This window comes from Oryzias melastigma, linkage group LG4 (assembly GCF_002922805.2).
Source record: "Oryzias melastigma strain HK-1 linkage group LG4, ASM292280v2, whole genome shotgun sequence".
In the NCBI taxonomy this organism is placed as follows: Eukaryota; Metazoa; Chordata; class Actinopteri; order Beloniformes; family Adrianichthyidae; genus Oryzias; species Oryzias melastigma.
The window spans coordinates 28,708,565-28,722,721 of NC_050515.1; the positions used below are offsets into that span (position 1 = coordinate 28,708,565).

The 14,157-nt window shown below is 40.8% G+C and overlaps 1 protein-coding gene across 1 annotated transcript in view; it reads left to right on the plus strand.

Moving 5' to 3' along the window:
* LOC112136976 (circadian locomoter output cycles protein kaput) overlaps positions 1 to 13,235 on the plus strand; it is a 32,244-nt gene extending 19,009 nt beyond the window's left edge. Inside the window, exons 12-23 of the mRNA XM_024259056.2 lie at positions 420 to 502; positions 7,314 to 7,420; positions 7,498 to 7,645; positions 7,724 to 7,799; positions 7,883 to 8,027; positions 8,105 to 8,205; positions 8,292 to 8,327; positions 9,050 to 9,205; positions 9,280 to 9,465; positions 9,548 to 9,726; positions 9,846 to 10,089; positions 11,835 to 13,235. Of these exons, the coding sequence (XP_024114824.1) occupies positions 420 to 502; positions 7,314 to 7,420; positions 7,498 to 7,645; positions 7,724 to 7,799; positions 7,883 to 8,027; positions 8,105 to 8,205; positions 8,292 to 8,327; positions 9,050 to 9,205; positions 9,280 to 9,465; positions 9,548 to 9,726; positions 9,846 to 10,089; positions 11,835 to 12,017 (1,644 nt within the window). The 3' untranslated portion in view covers positions 12,018 to 13,235. The remainder of the gene's footprint in view (positions 1 to 419; positions 503 to 7,313; positions 7,421 to 7,497; positions 7,646 to 7,723; positions 7,800 to 7,882; positions 8,028 to 8,104; positions 8,206 to 8,291; positions 8,328 to 9,049; positions 9,206 to 9,279; positions 9,466 to 9,547; positions 9,727 to 9,845; positions 10,090 to 11,834) is intronic.
* Positions 13,236 to 14,157: the final 922 nt, after the last annotated feature.

The following is a 14,157-nucleotide window of genomic DNA, read 5'->3' on the forward strand; positions in this document are numbered from 1 at the left end:
AGAAGCTACAATCGACAGGTTACAAGCTCCCCTTCTGCTCCATCCACTGTCAGACAATTTGGATCTAGCTGGAATTGATCTGTAATTTCTTGCGCCAATAATGTTAGCATGGGGTTTTGAGGGGCTGTAAGCTAGCTGGAGAGAGTGTAAACGGATGGATGATGGGAAAGGGGAGGGCTTACTCTGCACCAATAATTCTGCCCCACAGCTCAGAGGTGAATTTCTAATAAACTGCAGAAACTGTCCTAGAAATCAACTCAAGTTTTTATATTTAGCCTAAAATCAGCACAAAGGAGCATGGTCACTGTTGGAGCCTGGCTCTAAAATAACAGACACCTGTGAGACCCGACTGGCTGCTATTTGTACTTTTAAAGGTGGTTAGATGATGTCTGTGACCTCATTTCTTTCACCTCTCACAGGAGTTGTGCACTGTAGAGGAACCCAATGAAGAATTCACCTCCAGACACAGTTTAGAGTGGAAGTTTCTTTTCCTGGACCACAGGTACGGTTCAGTCTTGGTGTGGTTTACAGATGCTAAGCTTTGTGGTCGCTGACATGTTGTTCCTGCTTCTGTTAGAGATGCTTGTGGCTCGTTAGTTTAATGGTTTTAGCCGACAGACTGAAATGCTTAGAGCAGGGCTCTGCAACCTGTGGCTCTCTGAATGAAGATAAATAAAAAGTAATTTTCAAAAAAAAATGCTTAATTTTAGCAACATGCTAACGTTTTTTGCTAGTTTGTTGTCTACTGGGGTTTTCAGGCTAATTTAGAGTCTAGCTTCTAATTTAGCAACATGCTAAAGTTTTTGATTAATTTAGGTTACTGATGAATTTTATGCTAATTTGGAGTTTAGCTAATATTTTAGCAATATGCTAACATTTTTGGCTGATTTGCTGTCCACTTAGGGGTTTTAAGCTAATTTAGAGTTTAGCTTTTATTTTAGCAACATGCTAACATTTTTGTCTGATTTAATTTACTGAGGAATTTTATGCTAATTTGGAGTTCAGTTAGTAATTGAGCAATGAGTTAGATTTTCACTACTTTGGCCTCTACTGAAGGTAAAAGGTAAAAACGTAAAAAAAAATAAAATAAATTTTGAGAGATGCTTTTTATATTTTTCCTTTTGTTCGTGCCAAAAATGCTTCACTTAATTCACATAAAAAAAAATCTGCTGAAAGCCAAAAATTATATATTTTTTCTTTTGTTCGTGCCAAAAATAGACATAATTCATATTTTTTATTTAAAAATCAGAAGGTCAAGAATGCAAATCCAAATTTCTTAAAGGCTAAAGTAAATCCATGTGGCTCCTTCTAGGTTTTGATCAGTAGAAAACGAGCCCAAATGGCTCTTTTATTGTTAAAGGTTGCCGACCCCTGCTTTAGAAGAACAGTCGGGGCGACCTGACCTGCTGCTAGCCACCAGCATGTCTGCTCCCTCAGTGTTTCATGGTGCTGAATGAGGATCTATCAAACGGACTCATCACAGGCTAAACCCGTTTGACCAGCGGCTGCATGCTGACTCATGCTGGTCTGTTTGCAGTGATCTGCTGTGAACAGCAGCAAACAAAAGTCAAAAAAACGTATTGTGCTTTTTTTTTTTTAGTATTTCCAACTGTGTTCCAACTTTGCTGTTTCAGTAACTGAGCTGCTGATGAAACCCCTGCAGGCTGAGGTTAGCGTGTCAGCTTCTTTGTCTCACTGTGGACCGCTCACTTAAGCCGTTGCAGTGGGTGGTTCCTCTGGAGAGCTGGAGCACCACCAGAACACAAGCCACAAACTGTTCAATCAGTCTGGCAGTGATGGGCTGTTCTGGTTTGAAAGTTCATGTCCCGTACAGACAGGGTTTAACCTGAATAAGATGGTGTTTGTTTTCCACACCACTGTGGCGCCCTTGAGCAAGACACTTGACCTTAAACGCTCCATTTAAGCTGGGGAGTGGCCACAGGTTATCTGTGGTTGTACTGGGGAGTTCCCAGTATGAATGTGAAACTGTGAATGATGACGGGCCGCTCCTGAAGGGGAGTGCCCTCTGAATGGACTTTCCCCAGTGTGAAAAAGGTTAATCCAAAAAATAGGAGGCAAAAAATCCACCTCTCTGAAAGATGTTGCTGCAAAGCACTGCACTAATACTCATTAAATTGATGAATTTAGACCACAATGCATTGTGCTTAGCCAATTATCATTTAAAAAATGTATTTAAATGTAAATAAATTTCAACATTAGCAAGTGTTCAAATTAGTATTTTTTATAAATCCTCCAAGTGTTCATCCTCACAGTAGATTCATAAATATTATTTGTAAAATGTTCGCATTTATTTGGTTTTAACTTCAGCAAAGGAGTTACCGGATATTAGAAGTTTGAAAAGTCACCTTGTGTCCGAATTGCATTAAAATCTAGGACACAGGATGATCCCACACCTCAAAGTCTTTTAGGGGTTAGGCAGGGTTCTGTAACAGTCTACTGTTTCTAGACTATATAAGGGGCTACAGAACCAAAATGATAACTCAGCGTTAGCCAGATCAAAATGGGAAAAATAATTAAATATGAAACTATCGGAACATGGTTGGCTTGACTTGTGTAAAACACAACAAACATAAACCAGATCCAGTAGATGGAAGGAATTCGGATGGAAAATAATACTCAGATCCTTCATAACACCACAGATTGTTACCAAACCAAAATATAGCTATAAGACAGTGTGGACATGTAAATACACATACACATATTTAAGCTTTGTGAAAGGCTGGGGATATTCTGGGACAGTGTAATTAAAACACTAGAAGGTGTACTGGGTTACAAAAGACCCCCAGATCTTACTGCTGGGACTGCTACCCAACGGTGTGATTAAGAAAGAGGACTGATATCTTGTCAAAAAACTAACGATTGCTTGTAAAAACTGCTATTAAACCCGACCCCCCCACAGATGTTCAGTGGCTTCAAATCATGGGCAAAATTCACCTCATGGAAAAGCTCTCATTCTTTTTACAACTTTAAGGACAATTATTTTTAAGATGCTGAAGAAAATCGCCTGCTTTCAAACTAAGAGAAGCATGATAGTTTGTTTTTTTTAACTAAATTTGAGTATCTGAATCAAATTGCCCCATGTTCTATTGCTTTTTTTTGTGAGACAGTGCCTTGCATCTATGTGTTTATGATCTATATTTGTTACAAATTAAAATAAATAGAAAGTATTAAAAAAAAACGTCCGGTCAATGAAGAAATGTGCATTTTGGCTGCGCCTATCACGTGTGGCAGAAATTAAACATAAACATAGAGCAAAAACAGCCTTTTTATCTAAATATAAAATAGTTTCTAACTTGACACGGAGGTCAACGTGACTTCCTTTCAAAATAAAAGACCCTGTATCACATGGTATCATCACAGTGCAGTATTTGTAGTAGGTACTAGGTAGTATAATGTGAAGAGTAATTTAAAAAATGGTTATTTTCCCATTTGTGGTGCCTCCCAATCAGAAATTTGTAAATCAAACTAATTAAAATGTAACCTTAATTAAGTGACCTTTAAGGATTTTTTTTAGCCACAAGGTGCACTTAAAGCCTTTGAATTGGTTCAAAAATAGACAATTAGCCTAAAAACTCAGTGTGCCTCAGTCTGCTTACTGACCTCCATTTGATTTTCAACAACCTAGAAGGAGACACAAAGTCTAACTTCACCCTTTAGAAAAATCAGATACTGATTAGTATTTATTTTATTATTATGATATGTGTAAATTAACTATTGGATTATTTTGGCATAAATAAAGCCCAAATATATTTTTTCAAATAGCCTTTTCTTAACATATGACAGAGGTTCACAACTCCCTTTCAAATTAAAAGTCACCTTTTGTCACAAAGGACCAGTATAGCATAATGTCAGCAGTGTTTAAAAAGACAAAAAACTGTATTTTAAAATCTTATGTTACATCTTATTGAGAAATGTGTAAATCTAACAAACCAAAATTAAATGAAAGCTAATTAAATTATCCTTACCTTATTTTTCAAACCATAAAGGTGCATCTAAAAACCTTTAATTAAAAAAAAAAGAAAATCTAATTTATAATACAGTGTGCCTAAGTTCTGGCTGTGCTTACTCACCTCAGATTGGTAAACGACACTCAAAAATGTGTCAAAATGTATTGGTTGAATTTGTTATTCACTTACTTTTTAAATAAACATTTTTTTTCTTCAACCACAGAGCTACAAGGGAGTGATAAAAGAGCCATATGTGGCTCCAAAGCTGCAGGTTGCAGACCCCTGAGCCAATCTCTATATATGTATGTCAATGACCCAAACACGTGAGAAGACCACTAAAACTAAACATTTTAACAAGTAAGCAGTTGGAGCCTTTTTTCTGTTTAAGACGACGACAAGATACATCCAAAGTTCTGTCACAGCACTCATCTATCAAAGGAGACGTCAGCGTCTTTTTCAGGCCATGGAGCGACAAGCTCAGTGGGAGTGGCTATGGATGAAGAGATTTTGGGAAATCTTGGTTGGTGATTTTACAAAGGAGCTGTGGATCTAACAATTCCACATGATGAGCTGTGGGACCTCTTGTGGCACCTGCTGTGCAGCGCTCAGAACAGACACTTTCTACCAAGAAGTGCATTTAATTTAAAAAAGTGTATCCATTGGAGTTTTGCGAAATATGTCCATTTCCACCTCCCCCACCTCAAAAAACTTGCGATTCTGTTAGAAATAGTGGTATTTCCATTTAGAGAATTTATTTTCGTAAGTCCAATTTGCACAATTTCAGTTGGAAATGCAGCTGGTGAAACATAGTGATCTAAAAACAAATTCATGCAAAAACTTGATATAAAATGCAAACTCTCACCGCTTTTGGTTTCTGTATTTTCCGGACTATAAGTCGCTCCGGAGTATAAGTCGCACTTTTAAGAGAAAAGTTCATTTATGAACAAATTCATGAAGCTCGACGTAACGTTGCATTTGACACCAAACGTGATTCCTGCGTCACATTCGATCCGGTGCCTCTTTTGACGTGCATTAAATTTAATGCTCAATGTTTGTCCAAAAATGTTAAATAAACTAGATGCTCCCATTGCGTGTGGAGAAGCCATGTTTTAGCCTCATCGCTACATGATGGAGGCTCTGACTGTATATCTCGTTTAAAATGCATGGAAGACACGGATGATGTTGAGAGGTTAAGTTATTTATTTTAAAGAGCTCCACAAAAGCATCTATAACCAGGTCTCTATGCCTGGGTTTTTCAGTCTTTCTTTTTCTTAAGTCTCGTTACCTTCTAGCCTGCAGGAGCTGCATCTGAATGACTGTTTTTAGCTGCTCTTCTGTCTGTTTGTATCCCAGTTTGAAGGCTTGCTGTCCCGTATTACTCCAAGGAGAGAAAAAAAAAAAAAGAAAAACATAACGCTCATGAGGAGAACGATCAGATTCTCAGCCATGTTTGTTTTGGACGGCACTTCTTCTTCTGCATTTCTGTCACAAGGAAATTCTGACACACAAACCTACAGTGCTCTCTAGGAGGGGCCTCTGGTCACACGCAAGATCGTGCCGGAAGAGAAAATCATAAGTTAAGCTGGTTGTGTAAACGGGAATTTTCTAAATTTTAGGAAACCCTTTCAAAAATATTTTAAAAGCTTTTTAAAACTATCAGCTTTTATGATTTTAAATGTGAAAAACTGTAGCTGTCTAACAGATTAGTGTGTAAGATGAGATTCAAATGGACAGAGAACGTTTCAAGTCAATATTAACAAAATTACCAGCTCAGTGGCCTTGTGGCAGAGTGTCCGCCCTGAGATTGGAAGGTCGTGGGTTCAAATCCCTGCCGAGTCATACCAAAGACTCTAAAGATGGGACCCAGTGCCTCCCTGCTTGACACTCAGCACTAAGGAGTTGGACTGGGGGGTTAAACCTCCAAATGGTTCCCGAGCGCGGCTGTGTCTTCAGCTCACCGCTCCCCCAGGGGATGGATCAAATGCGGAGAACAAATTTCACACACTTAGGTGTGTGACAAATAGTGGGACTTTAACTATAGCTTTAACATGTTTTCAAATTTGTATTACTACGCCTATTTACCTCAAGAGAAAAAGCTGGTGAAAGGCTGTTTTTTTTCTCTGTGAATCAACTGATCATAGCTGTAAAATGCCGTATTTTTCTCTGTCACAGAGATAAGAAACGGGGAAAAAAGGTTGAAAGCTTAAAACAATGTTTTAATTGCGGCAGGCTCTGGCAGGGGGAGGGACTTCCGGCCTAATAATTTTTGAGCGCCATATTTTTTCTCTGTAGCCAGATTTTCTTGGTTATTTGTGGGAAAATAACAAATATATGAGCCTATTTGTGTTTTCAAAAAATTACAAATAAGTCGCTTCTGACTATAAGTCGCCCCCCCGGCCAATTTAAAAAAAAACAACAAAAAAACTCTCTGTTTATAGTCTGGAAAATATGGCAATTTTTGCTTTTATTTTGACATCCAACACTCTCGGCTGCTTTTATGCTGCACTGAAAAAACCTCATCTGTGTGACTGATGCATCTCTGTGATGGAGCAGTTCTCCTGCTGTTGTGCACACAAAGACTGTGGGAGCAAACTAAGTTTTTGTGGTGGCATGCATTTTTTACATAACAGGTCCCCCCATTACACTCATTTTAGGAGGATGGCTAAACTTTCTGTGGAAGTGCAGAGACACGAGAATAATTCAGATGCTGTGAGAAGTACAGCTGCCACGATTAGTCGACTATTAAAATAGTCAACGACTAATTTAATCGTTGGTTAGTCGTTACTTTATACTAAATGGAGTCAAAGTGTAGGAAAGTTGAAAGTTATAATGGCACTATGCTAGCTTTTTGGACTATTTTGGCATTTATTGGGGTTTTTTAGGCTACTTTGTAGTTTTTATCTAATATTTCCGCTAAATGCTAGCTGTTTTGGCTAATTCAGGATGTTTTTGTTTTTTAGGCTATTTTGGAGTTTGGCTAATATTTCAGCTGCATGCTAGCTATTTTGGCTAACTTAGCTTTTTTCTGTTTTTTAGGCTAATTTGGAGTTTATTTTATATTTTAGCTGGCTATCAGCTTCAGCATTTTCAGCTATTAATTTCAGCATCTTCAACGCCCAAATTCAGCTTACAGCATTCACACTAGCATTATCACAGGTAATGCTATTTATCTAATTTTTAGTTAGTTTAAAGCTAATGATGGTTAAGATGTGTATTTAACATCCAGTTTGCTCTTGACCTGATTAGTCGACTAATCTGAAAAAATAATCCATGATTAGTTGACTGCTAAAATAATCGTTGTGACAGCACTAGTGAGAATTCACTTTAACACTTTGGATTTTCTAGAGCCCCTCCCATCATAGGTTACCTCCCCTTCGAAGTCCTAGGTACATCAGGTTATGACTACTACCATGTGGACGACCTGGAGACTCTGGCCAAATGCCACGAACACTGTAAGTGCTCCTCTGTCAGCAGTCTCTTTGGAGTTCTCATCAGTTTTGTAGCAGCAAATGTTTTTGCTTGTCTGCAGTAATGCAATACGGCAAAGGAAAGTCCTGCTATTATCGGTTCCTCACCAAAGGGCAGCAGTGGATTTGGCTGCAGACGCATTACTACATCACTTATCACCAGTGGAACTCCAGACCGGAGTTTATTGTCTGCACACACACTGTTGTGAGGTTTGTGGAAGAACTTTTTCACTAAAGCTGAAAGGAAGACATTTTATGTGCATTTCATTTGTCATGTTTGGTCTGCAGTTATGCTGCTGTAAGGACAGATCACCGCAGAGAGCTGGGGATCGAAGATTCGCCGCCTGAGACCACAGCTGACAAAGTGAGGCCTTTGCTCCATGAGCGTTACGGTGTGTCAGGTTATTTGGGGGAGTGGATGACCTGTGTTGTGGCGTTCTGTTACAGAAACCACAGGATTTGGGTTCAGAGACCCAACTCAACGCTTCCAGTCTGAAGGAGGCTTTAGAGCGCTTCAGTCACAGCCGGACCCCCTCAGCCTCATCCCGCAGCTCGCACAAATCCCACCACACCAATGTGTCTGACCCTGCCTGTAAGACAGCCAGCTGATCACGCCCACAGCCTGGAGTTCAGGCTCCATGTCCTCATCCTGCTTGTTTTTTAATCTAGCATCTCACGGGAAGCTTCAGGGAGAAAGAAGCACTCTAACTCGACAGACTTCCTCTGCCATGGAGACGACATCGGAACGCCGGGCTTCAGTCAGCAGTCAGGTCAGTCGAGCGGCTTTGAAAGTTCCTGTCGTGTTTGGTTTTCAGCAGGTCTGGATCCTAACAGGTTTTATGTGATGTCTTTTTAGCCACAACAGCCTCAGCAACAGCTCCAAAGCAGCCAGGTAAAACCCCTTTCACCGTATTCTCACCATAAACTGAAGAGAGCTGAGCAAATAAAGTCACACTCCAACTGTATTTGTATCTTTTGTTAAAGCGTTTCTAGTAACCTTTTAAAAATTACCATGCAGTTTATGGTCAAAATAAAAAAACCATAAGGTGGAAAAAACAAAAAAGGTGACAGAAGCAAACCAGTGAGTTTAGTTAAACTTTATTTCACTATTTAACAAGCTCATTAGAAATTTGCCCCAGAGTTCAGAGCAGGACTGTTGGCATGGAAGTTAGCCTCAGGTCGTTTCCCATCAGCCCTATGTTTTTATGCTTTCTCCTGCTAGCTTAAAGCACCTCACAACCCTAAGCTAACATCAGCGTAGCAAAAAAAGGGCAAGCAGTGTCAGAGCTATCCGACCGCACAGTTTTGAACCAGGTGGTAGCTTAGGTGAGGAAAACAAAGACATCCATGGATCTATTTGTCTGCAAATGGATGTATCAGAATAGAATTTTTTAAACAGCTGGTTTTTGTCTGCTCCTGATCCAACACAATTTGAATGAAAAAAATATCAGAAATTTAGTTTGAATCTTAAATTCATTTATGAATGTCCTTCATCATGAGAAAAATGCTACAAGAACCTGGTAAAAACTCAATTTTCATTGGAGTGAGTCTTTAGGTTCGTAAACTAAACATGGAGATTTAACTTTTTTTTTGCTTTCTCTTATTTCCTGACAGCAGATGCAGTTTTCCAGAGAGGTGGAGGCCATGCAGCACCTGAAAGACCAGCTGGAACACCGCACTAGGATGATTGAGGAGAACATTCAGAGGCAGCAGGACGAGCTGCGGCAGATTCAAGACGAGCTGCAGCGGGTGCAGGGACAGAGTCTGCAGGTGCAGGAGCACGCCAGCACACTAACCCGCAGTTTCTGTTCAGACGTTTTGGAGCTCTCTGTGGTTTCTTACAGATGCTGCTGCAGAAAGCAGCTGGAGGACAAAGTCTGGTGTCTGCACAGAGGAGCCTGGGGGGCAGTGGACCGCAGGCAGGTGTTCTGAGCGTGCAGAGCCAGGTGGTCTCAGCAGGACCGCTGCAGAACAACATGCAGCAACAGGCTGTCCAGCCTCAGCAGCAGCAGAGCGCAGCGATGCCACAGGTCAGACAACGTGCAGCTTCTCCTTCAAGCCTCACCTCAGTTATACATGAACTTTTCATGGATTCTCTCATCCTCTGAGCAGAGGACCGTCACTCTGCAGACCCAACAGAACCCCCTTGCTGCACCGCTCTACAACACCGTGATGATCCCCCAGCAAAATTCTGCCAATGTGGTCCAGATCGCTGCCAGTCTGGCACAGAACACTGGAGCCAACACCCCCGCTCTGGCAACGTTTGCACAGGACCGTGCAGCTCAGATTAGGTCGATCTTTCACTTCAATCCATTCTAATGTCATCTGATCGTAAACTGAGTCACTTTAAAAACCTCCCATCATCTTTTTGATTTGACGGAGTTCTCCTCTGCTCGCTGCTGTCCTGCAGGTTTCCCACAGGCCCTCAGCTGCTGACCAAACTGGTCACGGGGCAGATGGCGTGCGGGGCCGTCATGGTTCCTACGCCCATGTTTATGGGTCAGGTGGTGACGGCCTTCTCCCCTCAGCAGGGTCAGACACAGTCCATCAGCATTTCTCAGCAGGAGCAGCAGCAGGTACAGCAGCAGTCTCGGGTTTCAGCCATGCAGGCGGGACAAGCACAGCTGACGCACCAGCAACCACAGTTCCTGCAGGTACCAGTCCCGCCCCAAACGTAGATGAAGTTCTGCTCAGCAAGTTCCTTCAAGTTAGTTAATAGGGCCAAATACCTTTCCAGACAGACTCTGTGGTCACCCATTTGGTTGTGTTTTGGTGCCAGAAACTGATGTGAATTAAACTTTTCCCATCTGTTGATCACGTTATGAGGCAGAGACCAGATTAAATACAACCAGATTAGAATCAGCTGATACTAATACATCAGTGAAAACTTGAAACAGTTCATGGAAACCTGACGGAATGATGTCACAGGTGTCTGGCTTCTAAAAAAAGACAGATTATATCTGTGTTCAGCAGCAGGAGGATGTCTTTATAAGAATCCATGGGGTAGGATAGCTGTCAAAAAGAAACACATTCATAAAAAAGTGTCGTATTCATAAATACAAAGTTGTGACCAAAAAAAGTTAATATTTTGTGCACAACTTTGCAGAAAAAAATATAAATACAACATTTAGGCTGTGTAAGAATTCCCACCCTAATCTCTACTAAAAAACAATAAGGTCTGGGACTATATAGTGTCCTGGAATTTAAAGGCAATTTGGACATGATTCTCATGCTTTTTTTTTTTTACTTTATTGAATGCAAACAAATTAACAGAACATTTAGACCAGGGTCCCCAAACTGTTTCTTGAGAGAGCCACATAACTGTTTTCTTCTCTGATGTGGGTTAGCTAAAATGTTATCAAAATGCCAAATTAGTCTAAAAAACTGGAAAAAATTCCAAATTAACCAAAACAGCTAGTATTTGGCAGAATTTAGCTAAACTCCAAAATAGCCCAAAAACAGGGAAAAAGCCAAAATTAGCCAAAACAGCTAGCATGTAGCTGAAATATTAGCTAAATGCCAAATTGGCAAAGAAAAGGTAAAATGTCTACTTTAGCCAACACAGCTAGCATAAGGCTAAAATATTAGCCAAACTCCAAATAGCCTAAAGAAACGGAAAAAAGCCTAAATTAGCCAGAACAGCTAGCATGTAGCTGAAATATTAGCTATACCCAAAAATAGCCCAGTCAAAAAATCTAGCATAAGAAGAGCTGAATATTTTAATAGATGAAAGAGCTGAAGAGTTATGGACGTCCAAAAAACATGCAGAAAAAGAATAATAAAGAAATAAAGAAAAAGTGAACCAGCATGTACACAATGAAACCATTGAATATTCTCTCCTCTCCCGTCATAGTTCAGACCGCAGAAAGGTGGAATTAAAAGTCGTGCTCTGTGTGGGTCTCAGTCAGCCAGATTGAGAAAAAAAATCTGCGCCTCTGATAGCGTGTGGGGACCCCTCATTTAGTCAAATCCAAAACAAACCAATGATAATAATAATATTATTCCAACCAGCACTAATTACAGCGGAGGAAATATGAGTAAAAATATAGATATACTCACTACTTTTCTTTCTTTTTGCTGAACCGATCTCACAAAGTCAAACTTGAATCAGTACGAACATTTCACGACATTTATTTATGACTCCATTGTGTTCTGATGGTGAAAACGTGGATTAAAAAATACATTTAAACACGTTTTTTTGTGTGTAGAGAAAGCCATGCTGATCACTGAAGCAGCAGCAGAAGTTGTTTAACATAAAGAATGCCACATTTATGAAGTTTGCAGAGCTCAGTTTGACTGCAGCTGTTATGACAGAAAGGTTGAGCGTCGCCTCCACACTTCAACTCTCCAACTCTCGCTTTATTTGTGCACTTGAACTAGTCTGAATGTTTTCCTTCAGGCGTCTCCGCTCCTTCATGGAAACCAGTCCACCCAGCTGATCCTCCAGGCGGCGTTCCCCCTGCAGCAGCAGGGCAGCCTCGGCGCTGCAGCCCAGCAGCAGCAGCTGCAGCTGCAGCAGCAACACCTGGGCCCCCACCGATCAGACGGTCTGTCCGACCGCTCCACCACGCAGCCGCAGTAGCGCCCTGAACCCTGCCACAAATGGAGCACCGCGGGAAGAGCAGCACGGAGAAGTGACGGGATGGGCGGGCCCGCCTCTCACGGGGATCCTCTGCTGCTCTCCTGAAACTCCTGAGCGACAGATCCAGGTTTGGGCCTGCTGATGCCGTCTGAGTCGAAACCTTTTGTCCTGCAGCATCACCCCCATGTGTGAGCTCACACAGAAACCGTTTTGTTCACGGGAAGGACCGCCCACAGCCAGACGGTCGTTGGCAGGTGTTCCTCTGCTCCTGTGTCTTTGTGCAAAAATAATCATTGGTCAGAACGAACTTTACAAATGTGACATAGATCGAAATGTTACTGTACAAACTATAATTTGTAATATAGCATGTAAATATACTGAAAGAGAGAATATTTTATATGATGCATGAGGTGAAAACATAGTTTGTTATTTTCAGCTTTGTTTTCTAGTTTCTGAGAAAAGGTTTTAAAGGAATTTTCAAACTTAAAGTCATGAGTCTGTGTGCCACACGTTTCTCAGGAAACAAGGAGATTCTCATCTGAAACACAGTTTTTGTTGGTTTCTCCACAAGATTTACCCCTGAAGTCATTTAAAGATCTTTGAATCTGTGGGCCGTTCCCTCTGATGACAAATGATGACACGATCATGAGCAGATCCCTCTGCTGTCTATCACAGGAGGTCTGTTTTTAGAGACATAAAGCACACAAACACCTTTTCTTTGAACTCTCACTCGTGCTGAGTCACGCCTGCATCAAGCTTCAGCTTCGGTCGGCGTTCTCCTCTGAACGAAGGTTTTGCACTTTCAGTTGAAACATATCTGCCTTCCTCTGTAAACCGTAAGGGTGAGCTCATCGCAGACGCGACGGCGGAGGTCGGTATCGTGTTGGGTTTGGAGCGGTGGAGTGTCGGGTTCTTCTTCCACCGGACAACACGATGGAGGCTCCTTCCACAAGACAAAAGAATTCTGTTGTGATGTTTGTGGGTCGAGTCTAACAGGAAAGGTCCCATCATCTGCTTCAGGGATCAGTTCTGTTCTCATGGATGCTGTTGAAGTCATGAGGACTCAGGCTGCTGGTTGGTTTGGTTATTTTACATGGTGAGGTTTCATCTCCAACCATCACTGTTCTGCTGGTTCTAGAGCTCCCCGGGTGAAGGGAAGTCGACGTGAAGCAGCTAAACGCCCACATGTTGAATAAAAACACATCTCTCATCCTGCTACTTTCTGCTGTTGTCCTTTATGCTGCCTTATCTCTGAATCGTTTGACATAAAGACGAAATGCTCCTCACAGCCTTCTGCATGGGGTCAAATCTGGATCAGCTTAAAGGAACGAAAACACAGATTGAAAAATAGACATTGTAGCTGGAAAAAAGAACATTTGAAAACAAGACATTATAAAACTGAAAACTAGAAAAAAAATGTTTGAATAAAAAAAAATATATATTTTTATTTAGTTTACATGCATGTAGAACAAAACACAATCTTCATGCATTACAGGGTTCCACAATCTGAAAAGCAAAGTGCTTTAAACAAGTGTTTATACTAATGTAAGGCGGAAGTAAACAAAGTTAGTTAAAAAGAAAACACTCAAATAATAAATTCAACCCCATACCAGCACCCCCCTTTCCCGTCACTGCCATAGCCGTGTCATTGCAACACATGCAGCTAAGCTGCTACAAGTTTTACGTTAATAAAGAGCTGGAAATATTCTTATAAACATGTCTTCAAATATATTATGGGATTTTTTAAGGGAATACCTGATTTTCTCCAACTTTAAGCAAGACATGATATCCTGTAACCACTGCGAATGAGACGGAGGAGAGGTGTCTTTCCATTTGAGCAGGAGAGAGGCAAAGGGAATACAGTAATATTTAGCACTACTTAAAATGGCTTCATCCTCCACAACCCCAAAAAGTTAATGGGTTTGTTTTCAGTTTGGTACTAAACACCTGAGACGTTGTGTCGAAAATTGCCATCCAAGATACGTTCAAATGAGGACATGAAAAGAACATGGTAGAGAGTGGCATCTGTAAGACTGCCTCTGTGGGGTACATATGAGCCATTCCAGGGAATATAAAAAAAATTATACATTTGGAAAAAAATAATGAAAATGAATAAAAAACTATAAGAAAATTGCCAATT